This window comes from Aulonocara sp. 'chitande type north' Nkhata Bay, linkage group LG17 (assembly GCF_057382095.1).
Source record: "Aulonocara sp. 'chitande type north' Nkhata Bay isolate Kocher_YH1m ecotype deep benthic linkage group LG17, A_spYH_male_GT1.1, whole genome shotgun sequence".
NCBI classification, from domain to species: Eukaryota; Metazoa; Chordata; class Actinopteri; order Cichliformes; family Cichlidae; genus Aulonocara; species Aulonocara sp. 'chitande type north' Nkhata Bay.
Window position 1 is genome coordinate 899,559 of NC_141360.1, and position 14,948 is coordinate 914,506.

Genomic DNA, 14,948 nt, shown 5'->3' on the forward strand with positions numbered 1-14,948 from the left:
ATGACGTTCCTACTTTATAAACACTCCACCTGCCTTCCAAAGCCTGGTTACATCTTCGTATTCCTCATTGTGTTTGTCCTGATTCTGATTATATACATCGTGGACATTCTGGATGTGAGTTTTTTTTTTAATTATTTGTTTTTGTAATTAATTTACTAGTTAATTTTCTTAATTTTATTTACTTTCTCAAAATCAGAAATGAGAAAAGAAAGAGCAACTAGCACAATTAAAGAAAAAAGGGGGGGGGGGTTGGGTGCATAATTTATTTTACAAAGACTCCTTTTGTAGCTTTGCTTCATTAGTTAATATAACTGAAGTAGAAACTTTAAGCTTTAAAGACTTCAACCCTGAAGTTATGGAGGACCTCGAGTACCAAAATGAATTAACTTAATACATAATTAAATATTTGTGTTAATTAAATAAATATACAAATTATTCATTAGATGTTAATACAAAAAGTACTTAAAATTCAATAATAATAATAATAATAATACATTTTATTTATAGGCACCTTTAAGACCCTCAAGGTTACCTTACAATAGTACAGAACAGTAGCAGCAATACAATACAATAAAACGTGGCAAAATAAAATTTAGGCATAATGTGAATAACAAAAAACTAAAAAGCATGAAAGTATAAAAGCTGAGCAAGGTAAAAATGTACTAAGACAGAATCAGCTGTATGAAATTTTGAATAGATACAATACAATACAATACAATACAATACAATACAATACAATACAATACAACTTTATTTGTATAGCACATTTAAAACCAGAGGTAGCCAAAGTGCTTCACATAATCCAATAAAATAGTAGTAAAGTACAAAGGTAGATAAGCTAGCAGGTGGGAGGCATTGATTAACGATTAAGTACGTAGATAAGCAAGCAAGACTTAATGATTAAAACAAAAAAACAATATAAGCAAAAGAGAGGAAAGGGGAGAAGGGACACTTAAAAGGCCTGCTCGAGCCAGACACGTGAATGGTATGAGGGAGGTTATTCCAGAGGTTAGGTGCAAATGAAGCAAAGGCACAGTCACCTCTGGTTTTCAGCCGTGACCTAGGTTGCACCAAGAGCAATTGGTCAGACGATCTCAGCGTTCTACTGGGGGTATACACGCTAAGGAGATCAATAAGGTTGCTAGGTGTGATGTTATTTATGATTTTATAATTAAGCAGTAGGATTTTGAAATCAATGCGGTATTTAATTGGAAGCCAGTGGAGGCCAGTGAGAATTGGGGTGATAGACTCAAACCCTACGAGTACCAGTTAGAAGGCGAGCCGCGGCGTTTTGGACGAGTTGCAATCTATGAAGAAGGGCAGAATGAAGCCCAGTGTATAGGGAGTTGCAGTAGTCTAACCTGGATGTGACAGGCATTGATAAGCTTTTCTACATCCTCATGTGGTAAGTATGTCTTGGCCTTAGAAATTAAACGAAGTTGATAGAAAGAAGATTTAATAACAGAGGACACATGTTTCTCAAACTTAAAGGAGCCGTCCAGGTAAACACCCAAATTACTTGCGGAATCGGAAATCAGCAAAGGGCCCGAGGACACCAGTTAGATGGGCTCCAGGGGTGTGACTGTCAAAGATTACAATTTCCGCTTTCTTGTTATTAAGGATAAGGGAATTGCTCAGCAGCCAGTCTTTAACTTCATTTATACAATCGAAGAAGCGAAGCATCGATGAAGTATCATCCTCAGTCAATTCAAAATAAATATGAATGTCATCCACGTAGCAATGATCAGAGAGTTTGTACTTGTCAATAATACGACCAACGGGTAACATATATAGAGAAAACAGCACAGACCCCTGAGGGACACCACAGGTAACGGGGGCAGTGGAAGAGGAGTAGGTACCCATCGTGACAGAGAAGGACCTCTCCGATAAGTAGAATTTAAGCCAACTAAGGGCCATACCCGTAATGCCAACCAGATGTTCAAGCCTCATTAAGTGGATATTATGGTCCACCACATCAAAACCAGAGGACAGGTCCAACAAAATGAAGACCGCGGGGCACCCAGAGTCAGTAATTACAAGATCATTGAAGACCCTCAAGAGTGCCGTTTCCGTAGTTTAAACCCAGACTGGAATTTATCCCAGATGTTATTCACATTCAGATAGGTCTGAAGTTGTGATAGGACTATCTTCTTGAGGATTTTTGACAGGAACGGAAGTTGCGAGATAGGTCTGTAATTAGCGAGGTTTGAGTGATCTAGGGAACGATTTTTAAGACCAGGTTTCACTACGGCATGTTTAAAGGCAGCCGGAACACAACCCAGTGACAAAGAAAGATTGATTAGTGATAATATACAAGGCCCAATTACATTAAATCCCTCCTTAATAATGTGAGATGGGAGAATGTCGTGAACGGCCAATAATTCCCTTAAGGGTAGGAAGTGACACTGGTTCGAACTGAGCAAGTGTCATAGAGCAGCGTAAATCAGGGGTTTGGCACATCACCGGAGCTTTTAAGGTAGAAATTTTATCAGTGAAGTGATTTAAAAACTGCTCACAAAGATGAACAGTGGGTTTTAAGATGTGATTTAAAAGTGATGAGAGAGTTTGTGGTCCGGAGATCTGGTGGAAGTGCATCCAAAGTCTCGGGGCAGAATGGCTAAAGGCTCTGAGTCCCATGGCAGTCAGGCAACCAGGTGGAACAGACAGAAGGGAAGCTGAAGCAGAGCGGAGTGTACGAGGAGGCGAGTATGTGTGGAGAAGATCAGATAAATATGGAGGAGAGAAATTGACACGGAGGTGAACTGGAAGCCAGTAGAGCTGTTTATGAACAGGTGTTATACGTTCAGTGGATCTCATTCTGGAAACAACAAGTGAAGCTGTGTTTTGAACTGGCTGCAATTTATGGAGCGATTTATCAGGTAGACCATAGAGAAGAGAATTACTGTACCTTCCGTTTCTATTGCTCACCAATTTTTTTAATAAATTGCTCATGTTTTGTTTCCATGTGTCTGTTTTTGGTCCACAATCCAACCTCCACGCAGTCTGCAAACACAGACTCTGACACAGGATTTGTGGTCCGAGACTTGAAAAAATACTTGTAAACAATTTAAAGCACAGCACCCAAATTTTTCCACAGACTTACAAGCAAATAATGTGTTTGTTATAAGCTTTAACCTTCTGCCCAAGGTTCAAATTCTGAGGTTGATTCAAGTTTCTGTAATAATGCACTGTAAGTAATGATGTACTGTATGTGCAGCCATACTATGATTCATATCAAATCAAGGGAGGTTGAAACACATCTGTTGATCACTTTTTGAAGTATATTTGTAGTGAGCAGCCACCTATAATTCTATATACTTAAACATTACTGTTATGGCTGTGCTGTGTGGCAGGCAGGCAGGAGAAAAGACCCAAAATGCAGGACTCTCAAAACGGGACTGGAACTCAAAATGCAGCTTTATTGCTGGCAAAACGTCCTCTTAAAATAAACTCACAAAAGCAACACAAAACAAAACTCAGAACAGAGGCGCTGGAAGCCTCGACATAACAAACACACAGCATGTTGAGGGTACGACACGACAGAGAACAAAGGAAAACACAGGGCTTATATGCACTGTACTCCTGTTTCCCATTCTCTGATTACTATCAGAGAATGGGAAACAGGAGTACAGCTGGGAGAGATTAGGGCTAACAAGACTGGGGCAGGTAAAACTGAATACACAGACATAGGACTTGGACTAGCAAAATAAAACAGGAAATACGAAACAAATCACAAAAACGCAAACTTGACACCGAGAGACAGACTGAAAGAATATAACACATGAAACAGAGAAGACAGTGACTTAAACTAGAGGCCAGAACAACAAATAACGTCAAAAGAACACAACCATGAATAACCCTTAATACAAAATCAGACCAGCACAACTCAAAAATCCGATCAAATCATCATTTAGAAAAAACCCAAAACAGAAACAGAAAATGCTTTTGACCCAGAACCGTGACAATTAGATTGTTTACTTTTAATTGATAACTACTTTGTAAGTGTACAGCATGCTTGCCTTACTGATAAAAAATATCTGTTGAAAAAAGTTATTAATCAAATATATAGAATAGAATAGAATAGAATTCAACTTTATTGTCATTGCACATGCACAGGTACAGGGCAACGAAATGCAGTTTGCATCCATCCAGAAGTGCTTTAGTGATATAGATATATTACAATATATATTAGCAATAATATAGATATGTGAATATATTACAGAAATGGGTCTATTATGGTATGTTATAATGTACACGGTATGAAGTATGTTGTGAATATTCTATAACTATAACAGGCTGTAGTGAGTACAAGCTATGAACAGGATATAAATTCTCTCTTCTGTAGCTTGGCATTAGCTGTGCTGTTGTTTGGTTTTAGGCAGCTGGTTAAGAGGAAAACTCAAAGTGATAGATTAAGGCAGCAGTCTTTACTCTTTTTGAAATTGGACAATGGATCAAGCAAGGCTAAAAATACACAGAACAGTATTATATGTATTCATTCCATGATTATTCTATTGAAAAACAAGGTGGCAGACAAACTGCATTAACCTATGAAAAACAATGAAAGAAGGGATACCTGCACAAAAATAATCTTTCATCATATTATGTTAAAAACTAAAGCTGAATTATGAATGAGTATATTTGCTATTTTTTGTATTTGCCACACAAATTTTTCAGTTTTGGGATAAACTGGACATCACCATCATCATCCCAGGAGCTGCCACTGTCACCCAACCTGCTGACATGTATTCTAACTTCTGCAAGTTAAAACCACTGTCCCCTGAGGAAGCTCTTGAAGAACACCTTGTACTAGAGTCCATCGCTTGGCCTAAAACTCCACCATTACCATCTCCTCTTTCTCTGAACAACACCAGTGATCCAGCCCATAGCACCTTCACCATTCTCCCAAGGAAGAGGGGAGAACAGTGGTACATAGGTGATAAACTGGAGGTTATGATAAAAATGTATGACTTTCAAGGCTATCCAAAGAAGTCCGGCGGAGATGTCTTACTAGCCCGGCTGCACAACTTGACTCTTGGTGCAGGTGCTGCAGGGCATATAACAGATTATCTCAATGGCACCTACTCTGCTGTATTCTCTCTACTCTGGGAAGGAAGTGCACAGGTTCAGGTAATGCTAACACTCATCTTGAATGTGATTGTAGGGACCAAATATGTCTGTGAAGGTTCTCAGTCATCCAGGTCATCGTAGTCTAAGGAGCTTGGAAAGACAAGCGTCTGGACTTCTTTAAGTTGCTTGAAGACGTTTCACCTCTCATCCAAGAAGCTTCTTCTGTTCCAGGGTCAAATGGTGGAGAGTCCCAGATTTAAACCTTGAGGGAGTATCCGCCCAAAGAGGGACAAAAGGACCCCTGATGATCCTCTATCTAATCGCCTGAGCCAAGGTGGGAAACTGGGTGTGGGTCCCAATCAGCCAGAGTTTCGGGTGTGTTCATTGTGAAACCTGGCCCCACCCTATCATGTGATTTCCTGAGGTCAGATGGCCCAGGATGTGAGTGGGCGTTAAGGCGTCTGGGAAGGGATCTCAAAACTGGATTATAGATGGCAGAGAGTTGGTGTCGTAAACCCCCGCCTCTGTTCAAAGATGGTCGCTCACAGTGGACATAGATGCTTCTTTCACTCCTCTTTCAAACCATCTGAAGGTTCTCAGTCACAGACATATTGCCTGTTTATTGGTCATAATATTGACATATTGGTCATCCATCCTTTTGTCCCGCTTTGGGCAGATACTCCCACTAGGTTTAAATCTGGGACTCCCCACCATTTGACCCTGGAACAGAAGAAGCTTCTTGGATGAGAGGTGAAACGTCTTCAAGCAACTTAAAGAAGTCCAGACGCTTTTCTTTCCAAGCTCCTTAGAGTAGGGACCTCTTTCTTTCACTGTCTGTCCTTTTTTCAATCACTGGAAAATTTATCAAGGTTAAATTCAAGGTCAAGCTTATAACCGCAAAAAATGCACGTGCTCTTTGTGAGCTCGTTCCCGGCTCGTAACCAGCGCGTTCTGCCGTCAAGGGCGATCATTGGTTAAATGTGATCATGTGACTGATGCAAGCCAGATCCTTTTATTTAGCAAAACTGTGATTAATAGTTAAATATTATTGTTGAGGGGCACAGACAGGACTCCGCACGCACACACACATAAAAAAAAATAATTTTTTTTTTTAAAAAGTTGTCTCAACAAAAGGGCACTGTGGGCACCCATCAGGAAAGGGACGGGTGCTCAAGCCCCTCTATCCCCCCCTCTGCACTTCACTTTGTGTTAAATACATCACTGAGCTCAGCTGTGGTACCTGCATGCCTCAAAACCACAAAAATCATCCCGGTGCCAAAGAAGTGCACTCAATGACTACCGGCCGGTGCCACTTACGCCCATCTTCACAAAGTGCTTTGAGAGGCTGGTATTGAGGCACATTAATACACAACTTCCACCAAATCTGGACCCACTACAGTTTGCATACAGCCCAAACCCCTCCACAGACGGTGCCATTTTGTCTGCTCTTCACCTTTCTCTCTCCCATCTTGACAAAAAGGACACTTATGTCAGAATACCGTTTTCTGACTTCAGCTCAGCATTCAACACAGTCGTTCCCCAGGAGCTGGTAAAGAAGTTGGACTGACAAGGATAAACACCCCCCTCTGCAATTGGATCTTGGACTTTCTAACTAGGAGATAAAACCTCAGACTGAGTACAGGATCGCCGCAGGGCTGTGTGCTTGGTCCACTGCTGTTCACCCTGCTAACACATGAGAATACTACACAGTACAGCTCAAATCACATCATCAAGTTTGCAGATGACACAACAGTGGTGGGTCTCATCACCAACAACAATGAGTCTGAATACATAGAGGAGGTACAACACCTGGTGGACTGGTGTCAGAATAACAACCTGTCTCTAAATGTTCAGACGACTAAAGAGATGGTTGTTAACGTCAGGAAGAGCTCAATGACCAACACCCACTGCACATCATCTGCTGTTAAGATGGTCAACAGTGTGAAGTTCCTGGGTGTGCACATATCAGATGACCTCTCTTGGAACCTGAACACCACCAGCATCATGAAGAAAGCCCAACAGTGTCTTTCTTAGGAAACTGAAGAAGGCCAGTCTCCCTCCTCCCATCCTCACATCAGTCCTCTGCTGCTACATCACTATCTAGTAAGGAAACTGCACCCTCGCTGAAAAGAAGTCTCTGTAGCGGATGGTGAGGACAGCAGAGAGGGTCATTGGAGGCCCTCTCCCACCCATCTCCCAACTCTATGACAGACACATCATCCGACGTGCGAACACCATAGTGAAGGACACTTTCCACCCCTCACATGCACCGTTCTCCTTCTTTCCATCTAGCAGACGGTTTTGAAGGATCAAAACTGTAACAGGAGACACTGCAAGAGCTTCTTCCCCCAAGCAGTCAGAGCCCTCAACTTGATACCACCAAAGGACTGATAAACACATACACCTTTACAAACACCTTACAATACTCGTGAAAAAACTCAAAAACAACAAAAACTTACACAGTCCACCTGGGAACGATATGCTTATTTGCACACTCAGTCACGTAGGGACTAAACACATATCTAAACTAAACTACATTTGCACATCTTGCACATGTCTTTGTCGTGTCTCGTCTGTAATATCCTGACAATGACTCAACCTGGTATTCAATATCACTGCACAATCCACTTTGTATTGTCTCTGTCCTGTCTTTGTTTGTCGTACAGTTAGTATTGTATAGTTAGTAATTAGTACCTTTGTATCCCTTAATTTTACCAAGATTTAGCACGTTATTTATTTGTTGTTTCTAGTTTTATATCTCTTGGAGACATATCTTTCATATACTTACAAAGGCGCCGTGGGGGGAACAGGATGAAACAGAATTTTGGCACACTGTATACTGTGTATACTGCTGTATTGACAATAAAGCTCTTGAATCTTGAAGGTTGTGACTTTTGGTAACACACGTGTGGCCAGAGCTTCTTCAGATCTTTGGTTGAAGAGACAGGGTGACAGGGAAAACCCTTGTTGCAGTTCGGTGCGACTTGAAACCCACAAGATGTATTCTGAATATGGTCCCATCTCGTTTACTGAAAGATGTTTTTGACACTGTGGGTATGAGTTTACTGTCTACTGTCAATAGCAGTCTTCAGTCTGAGTGTGTCCCTACCGACTTTAAACATGCAGTGGTGGAACCTATTAAAAGACCTAACCTGGATCCAGCAGTTTTATCCAACTACAGACCAATTTCTAAATTGCCTTTTCTTTCTAAAGTCCTAGAGAAACTTGTCTTTCTTCAGCTCCAGACCTTTCAAGATAAAAATGGTGTTGGGTCTGTGTTTCCACAAGCCCCGCTGGTTTTAGAGACTTATTCATCATGAAAGAAAACAAGACAGTCAGCGATCGATCGATTACTTGCAAGGGAGGCCTCGTCTGTGTCCGCCACGAAAATGACCCCAAATCCGGCCTCCGATTGCTGCCTTTTATTGGGAACACAGTTCACACAAAACAATAGTACCTCCCCTCATAACCCCCCTTGGTTACAAAGACAAGGCAATGTGTGTGTGTGTGTGTGTGTGTGTGTGTGTGTGTGTGTGTGTGTGTGTGTGTGTGTGTGTGTGTGTGTGTGTGTGTGTGTGTGCGCAAAATGTCTTGTGCTTAAGACTCTACGTGAAAGTTAAAATATATATATGCTCAGTGCACAATGATAAATAGTGTATACAGTTACATAGTTATACATATCATACAAAAGTCCCCCAGGGGTCCATTCTTGGTCCAGTTCTCTTTTCTGTTTATATGCTCCCTATGGGTTCAATTTTTAAAAAACAATTCCATTGTTATGCAGACGACTCACAGATTTACCACTGAAATGTAAATCTGTGAGTGCTCTGAAGGTTTTGCTAGATTGTTTGGAGGATGTTAAGGCATGGATGGCTTTAAACTTCCTAAAGCCAACCCAACAGAAAACAGAGGTGATTGTGTTTGGTCCACTGCGACTTTGGCCCTTTAAATATAAAAAAAACCTTTGCTAGGAACCTATGAGTGTTTTTCGACTCTAATGTTTGACAAACAGATTAATGTTGTAATCAAGTCCAGTTTCTTTCATCTTTGACTACTTGCCAAAGTGAGGCCATTTTTCTGTTTTGGAGACTTTGAGAGAGCTATCCATGCCTTCATTTCATCTTGCCTCGACTACTGTAATAGTCTTTACTCTGGTGTTAGTCTGTCATCAGTTAGCCATCTGCAGCTGGCCCAAAATGCTGCAGCACGGTTACTAACTGGCACACGCAAGCGAGACCACATATCTCCCATACTGGCTGTGGTGGGGCGTGGCCTGTGGTGCTGTGCAGGGAGGGCGGACGCACCTGCACGGCATCCCTATTCACGCCCGCCCAGTTAAAAACACGGGGAGTCAGGGGTTTGGAGTGTGGTGTGTTGTGATGTTAAATAAAATGGCTCAAAACCTATGATCCCTGGACCCGCCATGTCTCATTCCCACCACACTGGTGCCCAAACCCAGGACGCGGGAGAGGCTGCTCGAGCCAGGAGTGGCGGAGGAACCGCGCGAGGGGCTTCTCGAGGCAGCAGCAGCAGCAGCAGCAGCAGCGGCGGTGCGTGAGCTGCGCCAGCTGGGAGAGGCAGCGGCGGAGAGGCCGGTGTGTGGTGTGGTCCGGCGTGCTGGACGCCTGCCCAGCTGTCCATGAGCCCCGGCTCAATGCCACGCCGGCTGTGTCGCTGCTTGCCACTGTCATGGTTCTCAAGATCTGGAGAGGTCGTGGTGTGTGTGTTTTTTGTCTTCGCCTCTCCCACCAGGGCGGAACTGGACCTTGAGTCCCCGCCTCTGAACCTGCCCTGAACACACACCTGTGGCTCATTCACACTGATCCTGGCAGACTACTTAAGATGGCAAGAGAGGCTGCTTCCTCGCTGGAGCGTAACACTACCTAGCGTCAGTGTGGCCTAGCCTTTGGAAGTATTTCTTGTGATCACCTAGAGGTTCCTCCTCACGTTGTTTTTCTCTGTGTACAGGCCTTCTAGATTCCCTGCCCGTCTTCCCTGCTGTCTGGATTTCTGTGGATGTGTGTGAGTGAGCGTTTTGGAGTGGACATTCAGAGTGAGTTGTGGATTAAGTTGAAGAGGAGCATATGTACCCCGCCTTGGACCTTCCCCTCGGACCCCCCTCCACCCCCCGGAGCCCGGTGTTATCTGTCTCACTGTATATATGTAGATATCCTCACTTGGTGCCGCACTGAAAATAAACCCTCACCTTCTCTCTAAACTTCAGAGTCCTGCAAGTGAGTGCTCTGCCTAATAATCTGTGACAACCACATGGGTGGCCTCCGGTCCAGCTCCGTGGGCGACCCTTGGACCCACTTCATCACCGGCGCCGCTGGATGCATGGGCGGCCACCAGAACAGACACCTCCCTGTCGCTTGGCCAGGGCCCGGGGGCGCCGCCGGTCCAGGCTGATCCCCTCTCCCGCTCGCGGTGGGTGGAGTAGGTTTGGCCGGATGGCTCCCCGGCCTCAGTCGAGCGATGGGGGTATGTGGTGGGGCGTGGCCTGCGGTGCCGTGCAGGGAGGGCGGACGCAGCTGCACGGCATCCTTAATCACTCCCGCCCAGTTATAAACACGGGAACTCAGGGGTTTGGAGTGTGGTGTGTTGTGATGTAAATAAAATGGCTCAAAACACTGATCACTGGACCCGCCGTGCCTTATTCACACCACACTGGCATCATTGCACAGGCTGCCAGTTAGTTTTAGAATTAATTTTCAGATTTTATTATTTGTTTTTAAGGCTTTGCACAGATTAGCACCCTCATAGCTTTCTGATCGCTTAAATTGGTACAATTTCATGATTCTTTTTCTTAACTCTTATCATGTCTCCCTATGTTTTTATTTTTTAATTATCTTAATTGTACAGCAATTGTGATATAATTGTGATATATAAATACATTTGACTTTGTCATTGTCTTCATGCTTGCATGCATGTAATCTGAATGAATTACTTACCATCAAAAAGAAAGTCTGTTCTAAAAGGTTGTCGTCATTATACATATTTATGTGATACTGTTTCAACACTCTGATTCTTTGTCCTACCAGGTGATATTGGTTCATCCCAGTGAGGCAGTCACAGAGCTGCGCAGGATGAACAAAGAGGAACCTGACAGGATCTTCTTCAAGAGCCAGTTCCGCTCAAGCTTGTTCACTAGAACGACCACGTGTAACGTATGTTTACGTCCAACTGAGCAGCCTGTGTGTAACTACACTGACCTCCATACAGGTGAGCCATGGTTCTGCTACAAGCCAACAAATCTGAGTTGTAATGCCAGGATCAGCAACTACAATGGAGGATATAAAAAAAACCTGACAACTATGGAGAAGCTTTTTCAGAGGTGAGCATTATCTGTGGTGTTAAATTTCTGGAGTGACTAAAAATGTATATACTGTGCATAATACATTTAATTTTCTAGTTCAAAAAGATGTTCTTTCCAAATTTTGTGAAGATGTTAATTGTGTATGCTTTCCTTCAGAGGTGTAAATATGAAAGTCTCCATTCCGGCTTCAGGACCAGCCAGCGTCACCATTTTGCCAAAACAGAAAGGTACGCTAACATCTATATCTCCATAATGAAATATTTAAAAAAGGTTGTGATATATATTATAAGCAGTTGGCAGGTCAAACATTAATAAATAAATAAATTAAAACTCCCACAACATTTACTAGCATCTTCTTGATATTGGACACCTATAGGATGTGTCAAGGTTATTTTAAGAGTAAGTGATCAGGAGATCTGGAGAACTTTATTGATGCGTTATTGATAACACTAACAGCTGGGGGTGTTCTTATGAAAGCATAGTTCAAGATGTGGATGAAATTAACTTACCGTAGGGGTCTCTTATAAAATTACAAAGAAACTTCTGGGAATTGGGCAGTGCAGTGAGGTTTACCTCATTAAAATTAGATTGATCTCTCATGTAGAAGGGCAGATCGTTGGAAGCCAATCAATGACTAGTAATGGGAATTGAAAATAGCACAGTGATTCTGCTATAGAAACATGGACAGGGAGAAACAGAGGTGGCAACCTGACTGCTCATTAGTTTCTTACAAGTTGAAGTTCAGGTTCTGGCTGCTGGGCTGGGGTCAGCTTTAACATCATTCTAGAACACGCCATCGACCAGATGTTTCATGAAATCAAAATTAGAAAAATACAGCAATACATTTGTAAGAATTTGACTTGGGTTTGAATGCTACAGACAGGTTAAAGAAAGGCTTTGTTTTGGTCTTTTCATTTTAAGTTAAAAACACACACAATTATTTGTTTTCCTGCTTACCAGGTCAGTCAGAGGTGAGCAGCAGCAGTGGGGGGTCTAAACCCTCTGGCTATTACTACCAGGGTGTGTGGCGAGCACTAGATGGTTCCACAGTTCAACAGTTCAACACTTCCTCAGCCATCACTCAGTGTCTGAAAGGAAAGGTGGTCCATATGTATGGAGACTCCACAATGAGGCAGTGGTTTGAGTACCTTAATGCATCACTACCAGGTAGCTTCTCTGCAAACCCTTCTGTAAACCAACATTATGATGTTCACCCCATTTTATTCATGTAGCTTAACTTATTCCCTTTGGAATTCTTTTAGATCTAAAGGAGTTTAACCTGCATAGCCCCAAGTCTATCGGACCTTTAATGGCGCTGGACTATGCAAACAATATCTTTGTGACGCACCGCGCCCACGGTCCTCCTCTGCGTACTGTCAATGTCCCATCCATGGAGCTGCATTATATTGCCAATGAGCTGGACAATGTGGTTGGAGGTAGTAACACTGTAGTAGTTTTTGGCATCTGGGCACACTTTGACAATTTCCCTATTGAGTTCTACATCCGTCGACTGATGTCCATTCGCAGGGCAGTGGTAAGGCTACTGTCCAGGGCTCCAGGCACTGTGGTTGTCATTCGGACTGGAAATCCCAAATCTTTTACACCCTCTGGTGCATTTGTCAACAGCGACTGGTACACTTTTCAGCGGCTAAAGGCACTCAGGGCTGTGTTCAAAGGCTTCAATGTCCATCTGGTCGATGCCTGGGAGATGGTTCTGGCCCACCACCTGCCACACAACATGCACCCACAACCTCCAATTATCAAGAACATGATTAATGTTCTTTTATCCTACATATGTCCTCAAAAGGTTGGATAGATGTGTTTCAGCAGCCTATGCAGACACATCTTATCTATAATATGTATGCTTCAAATTCATAGGAGCAGACTATGGTGGCACATAATCTTAATAACTTTTTTGTTATGACAACAATAATTCATTTGAAACATGAGGGGGGGGATGCAAAGCTGACATATTCCAATGTCTTCCTAAGAGAGGAAGCACCTGACAAATTATGCTGTCTCTAAGTTTGATTTTATGTAATTATATTTGAGCAGGTCGACTAATTACATCAGTCAGTCTTTCCCAGGCTGTGAGCAATCAACATAACTCTAGTACTGTCCATCTAGCTGGTTATTACAGTTGACTGCCAGCCTTCAATTTGTTTCTTCATTTTGCAAAATTTTGTAATTCCTTGTTTGAAAATACCGTGCACACTTTCTTGTTTTGTTTTTACATTGCAGATTGCTTGGAAAACCAAAGTGAAGTTTTTTCCCATTCACTGAACTAGCTAATTTGTATCTGAGAAGGGTCTTGTGACTGTGGTGCATGAATAATTTGTGGGGTTTGATTTGAGCTAATGAATTAAAAAGTATACATATACACACTGATTATTGTTTCACTATGTTGTCACTTATTGGCAGACCTGAAGTTAAATAAATAAAAATGCTTTTGAAATTGTTGCATCTTTAAAAAATAAAAAATTATCACAGCAGTGACCTCATGGCATGTGTAGCAAACAGGAAGTGGTAAAGGGGTCCTCAGAGTGTAAGCTGCCCACAATAATTCCTGATTTTTTTTGTACTTTTAAAAAAATCTGATGGTGTTCACAAAAACTCTGGACACGATTTTAATCACTTAAATTAATAAATTTTCAATTGCATATTTTGATATTATATAAGGTATTGACTTAAATACTTAGTGACGAGAGCCATGATGTTTAATTTTACATTTAATTTTTTTTCTGTATTTTAATATTATCACACCTGCTTGTGGACAGCGGATTTTTAAGGTACTGGTAATGTATTGTACCATTTAAAATAAATATATATGTATAAAAAATGCTAAATCATACTTTTGTTGTATAAACATTGCCTTGGTTTGTCTTTTAGGCAGTTGGGTAACACTTGTATGCATATTTTTAACCACAAAATTGGGTTTTATCTGCCGGACATGTTTTGTTCCTTATCTCAAGAATCACTGATTTTTGTGTGTTGCATTCTAGTGATGGGATTTCCAGCTCTTTTTAGAGAGCCGGCTCTTTCAACTCCCAACCGGCTCTTCAGGTTGTTTCGTTGCTTTAATTAATTTATTATTAACAACAATATAAAATTATGCACAAAATTAGTAATGTAAAAAAAACAAAAACCTGTGGTTTTATTTATGTATGTTTATATAAATATATGCGGTGGCCCCTAGAGACAAAACACGTACAAATTCCAAAATACATTTCTAGCGTTAACTGAACTTCCAAAACGGAGCTGCCTAGATCACTTAAATTACACAATTGAAAGCATGTGTGTTTGTGTATTTATACACAAGCATTATTATTACAAATAATGTTGTAAGAATGTTCATTTACCTGTTACGACCACACACTAAATCCGGTCGTTGGTACTTCCTAGCTTGTGTAGCCACAAGGTAACAAAAGCTCAACACTGCCCCGAGCATCCTGAAGCACTTCTGTTGTGTTTTTACGTATTTTGGAGTTTGTACGTGATTCAGAGGGTTTTTTTACGTGTTCTGGAGTTTTCAATTCAGTCTGTAACAGGATTACTAATATTC

The 14,948-nt window shown here is 41.8% G+C and overlaps 1 protein-coding gene across 2 annotated transcripts; it reads left to right on the forward strand.

Moving 5' to 3' along the window:
* On the forward strand, positions 1 to 13,336 carry LOC147309379 (NXPE family member 3-like). 2 transcript variants are annotated; one of them, XM_086268836.1, is made up of 7 exons: positions 1 to 114; positions 4,479 to 4,491; positions 4,718 to 5,130; positions 11,112 to 11,404; positions 11,543 to 11,613; positions 12,347 to 12,553; positions 12,649 to 13,336. In XM_086268836.1, exons 1-7 carry the CDS (start codon positions 1 to 3, stop codon positions 13,200 to 13,202), a joined length of 1,665 nt encoding a protein of 554 aa, XP_086124962.1. In that variant the 3' UTR covers positions 13,203 to 13,336. The 2 variants fall into 2 exon arrangements, with proteins under 2 accessions (XP_086124962.1, XP_086124961.1); XM_086268835.1 differs by lacking the exon at positions 4,479 to 4,491 and having other exon boundaries at positions 4,678 to 5,130.
* The last annotated feature ends 1,612 nt before the right edge of the window (positions 13,337 to 14,948 follow it).